The 14,361-nt window shown below is 44.4% G+C and overlaps 1 protein-coding gene across 18 annotated transcripts in view; it reads left to right on the forward strand.

Annotated features, from left to right (window-relative positions):
* The window catches only part of LOC139578647 (receptor-type tyrosine-protein phosphatase F-like), a 432,132-nt gene that overhangs the window by 381,542 nt on the left and 36,229 nt on the right, over positions 1-14,361 (forward strand). For all 18 annotated transcript variants that reach the window (XM_071406531.1, XM_071406533.1, XM_071406534.1 and 15 more), the window contains 3 exons: positions 2,168-2,249; positions 3,967-4,173; positions 9,777-9,940. In XM_071406531.1, coding sequence (XP_071262632.1) covers positions 2,168-2,249; positions 3,967-4,173; positions 9,777-9,940 — 453 coding nt within the window. The remainder of the gene's footprint in view (positions 1-2,167; positions 2,250-3,966; positions 4,174-9,776; positions 9,941-14,361) is intronic.

Consider the following 14,361-nt stretch of genomic DNA (forward strand, 5'->3'; position numbering starts at 1 on the left):
TGCGTGTTCAGTCCCCTCCTGTACTCCCTGTTCACTCATGACTGCAAGGCCAGGCACGACTCCAACACCATCATTAAGTTTGCAGACGGCACAACATGGTAGGCCTGATCACCGACAACGATGAGACAGCCTATAGGGAGGACGTCAGAGACCTGACCGTGTGGTGCAAGGACAACAACCTCTCCCTCAACGTGATCAAGAAAAAGGAGATGATTGTGGACTACAGGAAAAGGAGGACCGAACATGCCCCCATTCTCATCGATGGGGCTTTAGTGGAGCAGGTTGAGAGCTTCAAGTTCCTTAGCGTCCACATCACCAACACACTAACATGGTGCAAGCACACAAAGACAGTCGTGAAGGGGGCACAACTAAACCTATTCCCCCTCAGGAGACTGAAAAGACTTGGCATTGGTCCTCAGATCCTCAAAAGGTTCTACAGCTGCACCATAGAGAGCATCCTGACTGGTTGCATCAGTGCCTGGTATGGCAACTGCTCGGCCTCCGACCACAAGGCAATACAGAGGGTAGTGAGTACGGTAGTGGGTACGGCCCAGTACATCACCGGGGCCAAGCTTCCTGCCATCCTGGACCTCTATACCAGGCAGTGTCAGAGGAAGGCCCTAAAAATTGTCAAAGACTCTAGCCACCCTAGTCATAGACTGTTCTCTCTGCTACCACATGGCAATCGGTACCGGAGCGCCTAGTCTAGGTCCAAGAGGCCCCCGCACATTGACTCTGTACCGGTACCCTCTGTCTATAGCCCCGCTATTGTTATTTACTGCTGCTCTTTAATTATTTGTTATTCTTATCTCTTACTTTTTGGGGGGGGTATTTTCTTAAAACTGTGTTGTTGGTTAAGGGCTTGTGAGTAAGCATTTCACTGTAAGGTCTACACCTGTTGTATTCGGCACATGTGACAAATACAATTGGATTGGATTGATTGGATTTACTGTAGCTCTATGCTACTCTCCCATTAGAGCAGAAAGCAATTTCTTCAAGAGTTCACTTCAAATGTTAACTCATAAAAAAAGCTGGGGCCCAATGCAGAACCTGCAATTTCAGAAAAGGTACCTTTTTTTTACCCCTACTACTCAGGCAGACTTGTGAATTACTTGGACTCAAGTGTTTGTTTCTAAAAAAGAAACTGTGAACATCTAAGCCGTAATAAGCAGCGCCAGCATGAGTGGTAAAAAAACACACAAAAAAACGAATTTAGCAATACAATCAGTATCTTAATGCCCTGGCCAGACCTTTTCATCACACTCTGGATTAGAGACACACACACACACACACACACACACACACACACACACACACACACACACACACACACACACACACACACACACACACACACACACACACACACACACACACACACACACACACACACACACACACACACACACACACACACACACACACACACAAGAGCCAGAGTAAACATCAGAGCCAAAGCCAAACTTATCCTAGTATTCCTCTGGTGACAGAAGTAACTACATAGGTTTAACAGGGTAAAGATGTTGACGCATAAGAGGGGGGATGTGTGTGCATAGCATACGTGTGTTTGTCCATCAGGGGATTAATTATTTGGTATGAGAGACTACATATCTATGTTTGAGTATGGATGGATTGAGGCCTTAGCAGAGCCTGAATGTTATGACAATACAGATATCTGAGATATGCTCAGGCTTACCCAAAGGGACAGCGTGTTACACTCACATGCATGCACCCATGCACGCACACACACTAATGCTCACTCCATCGCACACACACATTGGTTTTACTATCCAAGTGGGGACCAAAACATCTATTCTCATTCTAAATCTTATTTTCCCTAAACCTAACCTTAACCAAGCCCTAACCTTAACCCCTAACCCCTAGCCCCTAGCTCCTCAGCCTAATTCTAACCCTAATTGTAATCTTAACCCTAAACATAACACCTAAACCTAAAATAGCATTTTTCTTTTGGGGGACCGGTTGAAATGTCCCCACTATTCAAATGTTCCTTGTTTTACAATCCGATGTAAGGACTTTTGGAACCCAAAAGGATAGTAAAGTTAGACCACACGCACACACACATACACACACACATACACACACACACACACACACACACACACACACACCCTGGTCGTGCTCAACCTGCCTGTCTCTCTCTCTACAGATATTACTACATAGTGGTGGTTCCTGTCACACCAGCCACACTACGCAGGTGGGAGAACCCTGAAGATATGGACTTGGATGAGGTGAGTGCGTGTGTGTGTGTTAACAGCACCTTCTCTGTGCGCAGACCAAAAAATCTCTTTCTTCCATAGCACCAAGCCCATTAAATATGAAGCATCTTTAAATCTCCTCATATATTTTGTCTCTAACCCCCCCCCCCCCCCAAAAAAAGAACAAGACGATATCGACAGATCATGCTGTGAATTGCTGATTACAGAATTCTCAGCTTTCACTACACGTGTAAATTGCCCTTTTTGCCCTTAACAGTTTGTCTTTGCTGTGCAAGATGGTGATTTCCATTTAAAAAAATAAGCTTTTTATTTTTCATTTCAAGTTTTGCTTCTCCTGAGTGTTTGAGGCACTTAAAACACTCCTAAATAGCTGCTCTTAGCATTTCTGTTGCTTTGTTTTATTAATGTGGACCTTTTGGGCTTCAATATCTTTCTCGTGAGTTTGCTTTCTCTCAATCTACTGTCGTCTGCAGAAAAAGTGCAGCCTCTTGAATATCAAAGAAAACCATAGAGCGCGTTAAGTAAATATGCCTGCATCCAAAGCATCTTTGAGACAGCAAGATCTGCTTTCTCATTGTCAAAGCCTTTTCTTTCTCTGCAATCTAAATCATTGCTATTGCTGCAGTTTTATAGACTAGAGAAACTGTATTTTCTGCATGAAATGGGTTGGTTAAAGTTGTATTGAAGAGCGGAGAAGAGGAACAAGGTTATAGGGGTGGTTCACATAAAAATGTAATGTTGACTTTCTAGGAACCAGTAGAACTGTAGAATACTTCAGACATTCTCTTTGAATACTGTTTGTCTGGTTATTGTACTACCTTGACCGGTAAGTGCTTGCAATGCAGTAGACCCTGCTAGAGTTGAGATAGAAGCAGACCAACAGATACAGACAGATAGACAGAGTAAGATGCTCACTGAAGAGGCAGGTGGAGAAGAAATTAGTCAAACAATCTACAAAGACACAAATCTACCTACCCCCTCTTTCCATCAGAGGGAGTGAATTAATGATACCTCATACACACAGACAGGAACACACACACACACACGCACACAGGAACAATCTCACACACACACACACACACACACACACACACACACACACACACACACACACACACACACACACACACACACACACACACACACACACACACACACACACACACACACACACACACACACACACACACACACACACACACACACACACACACACACACACACACACACAGGGACACACTCCTGAGACTGTCTAATAAAGCTATGACCTCTCACCACAGCTGTAGGTCAGAAAGAGGTGCGAGTGGCGAGAGAGACAAGAGAGGAGCAGCCCACTGTGGACAAGTGTGACACCTCGCTGCAGGACCAAGATGTTATAAAACTTGAATTACTCTATGCATCATTTGCAGTATAAGATTTTAACCCACCTGTGAGCCTAGAAGCACAATTCATTGTAGGCTATGAGCGCAGTTTATGAACACATATTTATTTGATGTGAACAGTATGTGTGTTCTATATTACTGACTATGTAGTTTCTACACAATAAAAACAAAACCCCAAACTGGACAGATAGATAATAAAGTTAAGTGCCTTGCTCAAAGCCACAATGGTAGGAGATTGTGTATCTTTGAGCCTTCGCTCCAATTGGCACCCTATTTCCGATATAGTGCACATACAGAATGGCGCTGTTTGGGATGCAGATAAGTATTTCTCTCTGATGTCATGTCAGCTCCTGGAGGCTAGTTCTGACCAGAGCCTGAAGAGGAGACAGACCCAAGAGTTCCTCAGACCCTACATCGCTGCCAAGATGGACGCTCTGCCAGACACCTTCCCTCTAGGCGACGAGAAGCAGTACAACGGCTTCTACAACAAGCCTCTACCGGGCCAGCAGCAGTACCTCTGTTTCGTACTAGCTGCCCTCAAAGACCACGGATCTGTAAGTGAAACAACCACTTCTCCCTATCCATAGATACTGTAGTCCTGTCACATAACACAACTTCCATACAGTATTACCATCCCCGAGATACATGTACATCCAATGTAGATGCACTGTTAATACAACAGTAAGGATATGTCATATACTGTAAATGCACCTTGAGTCTACCATGCATATTCTACACAGTGCAGCCTGCCAATTATTATATTTTAGTACAATCTTTTTTTTGTGTGTGTGATATTCCTCCCGTCTCGCAGTGACATAGCTATGTAACTGATGAGCCAAGACTTACGCTGGTGTCGCCATGCCACAAGCTGCACGAAGCAGCAGCACTGTATGTCTCACGTCTGTGTAGTGAGTCATGGTTACGTGTGCTGCACGTGTCACAGGGAAACTGTGAACCCATGTCGTCAGAGTTCACTCAGTGTGACCGTAATTGGTTTCCTCTTTAGAAGATGCACTCGCTGGTGTCCTTGGTCTTCACTGCAGAAGTTCAGACAGCTCCTGAGCCTCAAAACATGTCTCCCCTATCTATTTACTGTACATACAGTGCACTTGGAAAGTATTCAGACCCCTTGACTTTTTCCACGTTTTGTTACATTCCAGACTTATTCTAAAAATTGATTTAATTGTTGTTTTTTTCTCATCAATCTACACACAATATCCCATAATGACAAAGCAAAAAAAAATGTTTTTTAATGTTTGCAAAAAATTATAATTTTGAAATATCACCTACAGAAGTATTCAGACCCTTTACTCAGTACTTTGTTGAAGCACCGTTGGCAGTGTTTACAGCCTCGAGTCTTCTTGAGTATGACTCTTCAAGCTTGGCTCACCTGTATTTGGGGAGTTTCTCCCATTTTTCTCTGCAGATCCTCTCAAGCTCTGTCAGATTGAATGGGGAGTGTCGCTACACGCTGCCTTTCCAAATCATGTCCAATCAATTGAATTTACCACAGGTGGACTCCAATTAAGTTGTAGGAACATCTCAAGGATGATCCATGGAAACAGGATGCACCTGAGCCCAATTTCGAGTCTCGTAGCAAAGGGTCTGAATACTTATGTCAATAAGTTTTTTTTTTTTATTATGTATATGCAAAAATGTCTAAAAACCTGTTTTCGCTTTGTCATTATGGGGTATTGTGTGTAGATTGATGAGGAACAAAAATGTATGTAATCAATTTTCGAATTAGAGTATAACATAACAAAATGTGGAAAACGTCAAGGGGTCCGAATACTTTCTGAATGCACTGTATACTGCATGAGGAAATGATGGCATGGTTGATAAATATAAAAAACATAAATTGATTTTACAACCATTGGACCACCAACTCTCGACAGTGCCAGCCCATTGCTATGTCTTTCTTCATCTTCTGGTTAGCAATACATTGTGGAGAGAAAGTGGAGTTGTGTATTGTGTTTTTGTTAAGCTAGAACACAGTTATTTCTCTTTAGCAGAGTGACAGACAGACACATAACAGATCTGTGACCCAGTAAAGTGAATTATTATTGAATCTAAGTCATGCCTGGCCAGAAAAAAATAGCAGGCTAATCACATTCATGGGAAAACAGGGAAGTGAGCTCAGCTTTATAGTTATGGCAGGGTTGATGGCAGGATGGAGGAAGGAGGAGGAGAGAGGAGGAGGAGGGAGGCGGGAGACTGGAGCAAAAGGGCACTGCAGCTTTATGTGGCTCCCTTGGCTGGTAAATATGCCTGGAAGTGTGAAATTGGATAAAAGAAACAAGCCATATAAACAGTGTGATCACTTACAGCAGGGAAGAGAGGGAGATATGGAGAGAGGGAGGAGAGGAGGGAGCATTAGAGAGAAAAGGTGTCAGTTTCATCTGAGGGGACTGGAGAGAACTGAATGGGAGTGATGGAGGGGTGAAAAGAGTGAGGGGTACAGAGAGAGAGATAAGTCTGATGGAGGAATGGAGCATGGTAGAGGGAGCCTTGGGGAAATAATATACAGTACTAAGAGAAGAGGAATGCAGTAAAGGTTTTATGGATGAGATTTCCTTTTTTTATGGGAGATTTTATGGATGAAAAAGAGAGTTGTTTAAATGACACAGAGGGAGGCAGAGAGACAGAGACAGAGTGAAAATAGGGAGATGGACAGAGACAAATAGAGGAAGAGACAGATTGAAAGAACGAGACAGAGACAGGACGAAAGAGAGAGACCGAGACACAGACAGAGAGAGGTCGTAGCCTGGGGATTAAGGGAAGGGGGAGTGGGGGGTCCTGGAGCTCTGCCCTCACCTCAGACACACCCAGAGGGGATCGTTGTCAATATGTTCAAATATCATCTTAGTGTTTAATGTTGCACTGATCTCCACTCATTGCCAATGACTTTTTAGGATCTATCTGCAAAATTATGATTCTGAGATAAATGGCTTCAAAGTTCCAAACCCTCAATTATTGAATCTAAGAATTTATCAACATGAACTGGGGTATTTAGAGTACTTTATACCGCAGAGTTGGTGAATACTCGTTTCTGATTGGCCAGAAGGGCGTTCTAAAATAGCGATCATGACGCAATAAGCGCCTACACACACAGACCATACTTGCTACAGAGTTACATAAAGCTCAACCAACAACCGCACAAACCCGAAATTGGAGACATTCTAAACGCAGATCCAAAGAGGAAGAACGTAGCTAGCTAGCATTGATTTGTTGTTGCAGAGACATATTTTAGTGGAGCATCTGATGACCTAACGTGGTGAGTGATGAACATGAATGTCTTTGGTCCGTACTGATGCAGTCATGACGCAAGTGGTGCTATGTCAATAACAAGGCTGTGTCAATAAATACATTTTGACAAAAATGCAGATAGAAACTTATAGTCCCAAGCTCTTGAAAATGTGTCACTTGTTACTTCCAATGGGCTGTCGTGAAAATGATTATTGAGAGACCTCTTAACCTTTTACTGCATGGTGCTGAATCAGGGTCACAATGAGTGTTTCTTGGTAGTCTTAAACAAATCTACTTTGAAACAAAAGTATACGCATCACACACATTTAGGTGACGACTAAACCAAAAAGCAGACCTGATTCTTCCATTGGAATTTGGTGGTGCTTTTAGGTGGTTGAAAGCACAGTGATTGCATGTTGGGAATTCAACAAACCTCTGGCTGTCTTTTTGAGTGGGTGAATATACATACTGTAGGTTGAAATCTCATTGATCCACATCTCAACCAAATATTACCCAAATGCTCATGTTTCAATGATGTGTTGTGCCCAGAGGGAAGCCTGATTGTGGGAGAAACAATGGAAAAAATAAGACTATTCGCCCTATGCACTCCTCAGTCTTCTCTCCTTCCCTTCCCTTCCCCGCATCAGCTCTGCTTTTCACTCACTTTATTATCTCTCCAATACACAGCATTCCCATGCTGCATTTGTAAATGTAGAGGCGCTGGCAGTACATTATTCACTCACTCTATGGGCTGCGTTTCTATCAGATAGTGCTTCTCAAATTGATCACTCCCAATGTTTCCCCCCTCTCTGAGAATATCTAAATGTCCTCTTTTGTTTGGGCTTCCATCCACTCTGTCTAAGAGGCGTGACTGCTGCCATTTTTCAAATAAAGTTTTGTGCTGCACTTTGCCAAAAGTATAAGAATGAGCTACGGAGAAGAGAGAGAGAAGAGGAGCCTGGGAGAGAGAGAATAGAGAGACCGAGACAGAAGAGGGAGAGACGAGCCTGGAAGCGATGGAGAGAGAAAGAGGAAGCAGAGAAATGAGCAGAGAAATGAACATGAACAGTTCTCAGAGATGTCAGGCTATTCATGGCTGTTTCTGTCATTGAGTCGATCAAGATCCCAGGTCTTTCTCAGCAGGTATCAGAATATGGGATGCACCATGACCTTTTGACCTTGAACCTTTGTGCAAAGGCTTTTGGCCCATATGAGTCCTTCATTTATGCAGGATATGACTGCAACCATCTGCATCAATATCAGATGCCAATTTATGCTGTGGTGAAACATTCAGAAGACTCGACAGTAACTCTTGTTTTGAGTACTCCTCAACTGGGCCTGACAAGTGCTAGCCACATGTAAACCTGGTGGCATGGCCTCAGTGAAAGTTGTTGGGATTTCCACTGCCAGTTATTAAACAATCATTTTAGCAACACGTCTTAGACAGCGAAGGGGTTGCAAATGGGACAGAGAGAGCGGTAAGAGCGAGAGGTAGAGAGACGGGTAGAGAGAGATCTTGATGGAGGATTAGACTCGGTCATTGTGTGTCGTCCCTGCTGTGTCCGGGGAGGGTGACTAGTGCATGGGAGGATGCGCATCAGCGGCCTCTGAGGACAAATCCAATAAAGGTGACAACTTTTATCACGCCCTCTGGAAGCCAGCAGAGAACCCGTGGCCAACCCTGTCTCACTGGCATCATTACGCTACAGTATATCACAGTCTCACTAATTGACATGGCAGGGTTAGAGGAGGGGAAGAGCAGGAGAAGAGAGCAACAGAGGCTGAAAATAACTCAGGGTCAGGGGCAGAGAGGAGCGAGGGGAAGGGGACAGACTTAACTACCAGGGAGCAGTTGTGAGTGGGCGATTGCTGATACAGGGGCAGGATCTGGAGTTTGTTTATCTGCTCGCAGCATATGTGTACTACTCCCTGAGTGTATTTAGTAGTAGCTTCATCTGCATCAGCACTTAGGCTACAATAAGCCTATACCTCTCTCCCGGCTTGCGTCTGTGCCACCACAGTAAGCAGGCATATGTAGTGACTGCAGTGCTCTGTGTGTTTCTACGGCAACTGGAATGAACTTCTTTGTCAGCACCAGTTAATGTTTTTATCAGTTAAAAAGGCTATTAAAACCTCATTAAAAAGGGAGTTCTGTCATAAATTTCCAAAGTAGGCAACAACTACTTTCCTCTCTCTTTCTCTCTCTCTCTCTCTCTGTGTGTGTATGTGTGTGTGTGTGTGTGTGTGTGTGTGTGTGTGTGTGTGTGTGTGTGTGTGTGTGTGTGTGTGTGTGTGTGTGTGTGTGTGTGTGTGTGTGTGTGTGTGTGTGTGTGTGTGTCTACCACAGATCCCCTTTTCATCTTCAAGTTTTTTGCAGAGAGGCTGGGTACAATGGATATGGCTTGGCATGATGCTGGCGTCACATAATAAAGTTAAATGGATCAATTTGCAAGGCGTAATTCGCTTAAAGTAACTGCGCTTGTTGTCACTTTGTGTTCTGGCTGACAGGTCGGGGAAGTTTCACTCTATTAAAGAGTGGAGCTAGCTACAAATACACCTCTCTCTCCTTCAACAGATGCCTGGCTGATGTTAGTCTCCATCAGACACAGCGTTAGATATGGGCTAAGGCAGCGCTATAAAGAACTCTGTATAGGGCTAAGGTGGCATCACGTTGAGTAAGCACCGTGTTTCCAGACGCCTAACTGATGTCAGCCACTGACTTTCAATCAGGCACTGGGTTAGACAAGGGATAAGACATAAGAGCATAGAGCTCTGAAGTACTCCAACACACTTGAGACTACACAGGTCTCAAGGTTAATAGAGCAGTGTTCAGCCTCAACCAAATGATAAAGCCTCTCCATTCTGAACAGGGGTTGCTGTGTGGTGTCCTCCTCCTTCTTTCCTCCTGCAGCAGAAGACGTTTGCGGCCAGCCCGTACTCGGACCCCATCACAGTGAAGCTCCACAGCGGTATGGCTCGCCATGCTGAGGACCCAGAGATGCTGTGGGTCATGGGCCCTGTCCTGGCTGTCGTACTCATCATCATCATCGTCATCGCCATCCTGCTCTTCAAGAGGTAAATACACCGCCACGTCAACTATTTCTGATCTGCTAATAGGCGGGAATTGTGGGCTAAAATGTTAGGTAGTGACATGGCATTGGCAGAACATTTGCTGCAATGAATGTGCATCACGGCACTCTAGTGTTTGATGTGGATCGTTTTTCACAAGTGCCCGCAACTGTACATGTATGCTTGTGTTCTCAAAAAAGTGGCATTACTGCTAAAGGCAGTTAGGACATAACTGATAACTACAAACTTTGGTAGTATGTGAAATTTCGAAAATCGAGTGTGCTTTAAATGCCAGGATGACTTACTCATTTTGGCTTTTCATCTAGTAGAATTCGCTACACAATTGTGAGGAGGAGAATTGTCTCTCCAGACTCACGTGTGTAGAGCAGACAGTGTCAAAAGAGGTGGTTAACTTGCATCAGCATGACAGTTGGCACAAATGCACATATACACAACAAGACCAAAAGTATGTGGACACCTGCTCGTCGAACATCTCATTCCAAAATCCTGGGTGTTAATATGGAGTTTGCTGCTATAAAAGCCTCCATTCTTCTGGGAAGGCTTTCCACTAGATGTTGGAACATTGCTGCTGGGACTTGCTTCCACTAGACCGTTAGTGAGGTCGGGCACTGATGTTGGGCGATTAGGCCTGGCTCACGGTCTGCATTCCAGTTCATCCCAAAGGTGTTCGATGGGATTGTGGTCAGGGCTCTGAGCAGGCCAGTCAAGTTCTTCCACATCGATCTTTACAAACCATTTCTGTGCATGGGGGCATTGTCATGCAGAAACAGGAAACTGTTGCCACAAAGTTGGAAGCACCGAATCATCTAGAATGTAATTGTATGATATAGCATTAAGATTTCCCTTCACTGGAACTAAGGGGCCTAGCCTGAACAATGAAAAACAGCGCCAGACCATTATTCCTCCTCCCCCAAAGTTTACAGTGGGGTAGGTAACATTCTCCTGGCATCCACCAAACCCAGATTTGTCTGTCAGACTGGAAGATGGTGATGTGTGAAGCGTGATTCAACACTCCATAGAACACCTTTCAACTGCTCCAGAGTCCAATGGCCGCGAGCTTTACACCACTCCAGCCGATGCTTGGCATTGCACATGGTGATCTTAGGCTTGTGTGCGGCTGCTCGGCCATGGAAACCCATTTCATGAAGATCCCGACTAACAGTTTATGCACTGACGTTGCTTCCACAGGCAGTTTGGAACTCGTATTGAGTGTTGCAACAGGGGACAACCAATTTTTATGTGCTACACGCTTCAGCCCTCGACGGTCCCGTTCTTTGAGCTTGTGTGGCATTCCCGTTCTTTAAGCTTGTGTGGCCTATCACTTCGCGGCTGAGGCATTGTTGTGCCGAGACGTTTCCACTTCACAATAACAGCACTTACAGTTGACCGGGGCAGCTCTAGCAGGGCAGAAATTTGGCGAACTGACTTCTTGGAACAGTTGCATCTTATGATAGTGCCACATTGAAAGGCTCTGCTCGATTTTATACACCTGTCAGCAACAGCTGTGGCTGAAATAGCCTAATCCCCTCATTTGAAGCGGTGTCCACATACTTTTGTATAGTGTATTTGTCCACATCCCAAAATATGCTAATGAGCCCCACCAGTACATTGCCCCCACCTATGAATGATGATCGTACTTCATATTCTAAATGTTGGGTAGAAACATGTCTGATTATACTTACAAGGTACCGAACTGTACCTTTTTTGCACCCCAGGGAACAACACTGTATCCTAACCATACCCCATTTCTTCAGTGTGTTAATACATGTTCCAAGCGATAATCATGAACCTGATGGCACTGCAGAAATATTGACGCACTCAACCAAGTGTGGTCACGGTACAAAATATTAAACTAATTGAAATCAGAAAACAGCAGTATACTGTCATTTTATAGAAATAACACCTTCAAGTTGTTGTATGTACTTAAAGCAAAGTGCAAACATGTATTCTTGGCACTATACACCATACAGTGCATTCTGAAAGTATTCAGACCCCTTGAATTTTTTCACATTTTGTTATGTTACAGCCTTATTATAAAACAACCTTATTGTTTTTTTCCCCTCATCAATCTACACACATCACCCCATAATGGCACAGCAAAGACAGGATTTTAGAAATGTTTGATAATTTATAAAAAATAAGAAACTGAAATATAACATTTACATAAGTATTCAGACCCATTACTTAGTACTTTGTTGAAGCACTTTTGGCAGCGATTACGGGCTCACATTCGCTTCGGTATAACGCTACAAGCTTGGCACACCTGTATTTGGGGAGTTTCTCCCATTGTTCTTTGTCAGGTTGGATGGGGAGTGTCGCTGCACAGCTATTTTTAGGTCTCTCCACAGATGTTTGATCGGTTTCAAGTCTGGGCTCTGGCTGGGCCATTCAAGGACATTCAGAGTCTTGTCCCGAAGCCACTCCTGCTTTGTCTTGGCTGTGTGCTTAGGGTCGTTTTCCTGTTGGAGGTGAACCTTCACCCCAGTCTGAGGTCCTGAGCGCTCTGGAGCAGGTTTTCATCAAGGATCTGTCTGTACTTTGGCCTGTTTATCTTTCCCTCGATCCTGACCAGTCTCCCATTACCTGCCACTGAAAAACATCCCCCCAGCATGATGCTGTCACCACCATGCTTCACAGTATGGATGTTGCCAGCTTTCCTCCAGACGTGACTCTTGGCATTCAGGCCAAAGAGTTCAGTCTTAGTTTCATCATGCCAGAGAATCTTGTTTATCATGGTCTGAGAGTCTTTAGGTGCCTTTTGGCAAACTCCAAGCAGGCTGTCATGTGCCTTTTACCTGAGGAGTGGCTTCAGTCTGGCCACTCTACCATAAAAGCCTGATTGGTGGAGTGCTGCAGAGATGGTTGCCCTTCTGGAAGGTTCTCCCATGTCCAAAGAGGAACTCTAGAGCTCTGTCAGAGTGACTATCGGGTTCTTGGCCACCTCCCTGACCAAGGCCCTTCTCCCCCGATTGCTCAGTTTGGCTGAGCGGCCAACTCTAGGAAGAGTCTTGGTGGTTCAAAACTATTTCCATTTTAGAATGATGGAGTCCACTCTGTTTTTGGGGACCTTCAATGCTGCAGACATTTTTTGGTACCGTTCCCCAGATCTGTGCCTCAAAACAATCCTGTCTCTGAGCTCTACGGACTATTCCTTCAACTTCATGGCTTGGTTTTTGCACTGACATGCCCTGTCAAATGTGGGACCTTATATAGACAGGTGTGTGCCTTTCCAAATCATGACCAATCAATTGAATTGACCACAGGTGGACTCCAATGAAGCTGTAGAAACATCTCAATGATGATCAATAGAAGCAGGATGCGCCTGAGATTAATTTCGAGTCTCATTGCAAAGGGTCTGAATAAATAAGTTTTTTTTTTCATGTGTTAAAATTTCTAAAAACCTGTTTTCGCTTTGACATTAAGGGGTATTGTGTGTAGATTGATGAGGGAAATAGTTTATTAATCCATTTTAGAAAAAGGCTGTAACTCAACAAAATGTGTCTGAATACTTTCCGAATGCTTGGTATATACATAAGTAAGTGGTCACCCCTACAAATGAGTGGATTCGACAATATCAGCCACACCCATTGCTGACAGGTGTATAAAATCAAGCACACAGCCATGCAAACTCCATAGATGAATGGCAGTAGAATGGCCTTACTGAAGAGCTCAGTGACTTTCAATGTGGCACCATGATAGGATGCCACCTTTCAAACAAGCCAGCTTGTCAAGTTTCTGCCCTGCTAGAGCTGCCCTGGTCAACTGTAAGTGCTGTTATTGTGAAGTGGAAATGTCTAGGAGCAACAACATCTCAGCCGCGAAGTGATAGCTCACACAAGCCCACAGAACGGGACCGCCGAATGCTGATACGCGAAGCACGTAAAAATCTTCTGTCCTCGGTTGCAACAATAATGAGTTCCAAACTGCCTCTGGAAGCAAAGTCAGCACAAGTACTGTTTGTCGGGAGCTTCATGAAATGGGTTTCCATGGCCGAGCGGCCGCACACAAGCCTAAGATCACCATGCACAATGCCAAGCGTCAGCTGGAGTGATGTAAAGCTCACCACCAATGGACTCTGAAGCAGTGGGAATGTGTTCGCTGGAATGTTGAATCACGTTTCACCATCTTCCAGTCCGATGGATGAACCTGGGTTTGGCGGATGCCAGGAGAATGCTACCTGCCCAAATGCATAGTGCCAACTGTAAAGTTTGGTGGAGGAAGAATAATGGTCTGGGGCTGTTTTTCATGGTTCAGGCTAGGACCCTTAGTTCCAGTGAAGGGAAATCTTAATGCTATATCATACAATTACATTCTAGATGTTTCTGTGCTTCCAACTTTGTGGCAACAGTTTGGGGAAGACCCTTTCCTATGACAATACCCCCATGCACAAAGCGAGGTCCATACAG

Source organism: Salvelinus alpinus, chromosome 6 (genome assembly GCF_045679555.1).
Source record: "Salvelinus alpinus chromosome 6, SLU_Salpinus.1, whole genome shotgun sequence".
In the NCBI taxonomy this organism is placed as follows: Eukaryota; Metazoa; Chordata; class Actinopteri; order Salmoniformes; family Salmonidae; genus Salvelinus; species Salvelinus alpinus.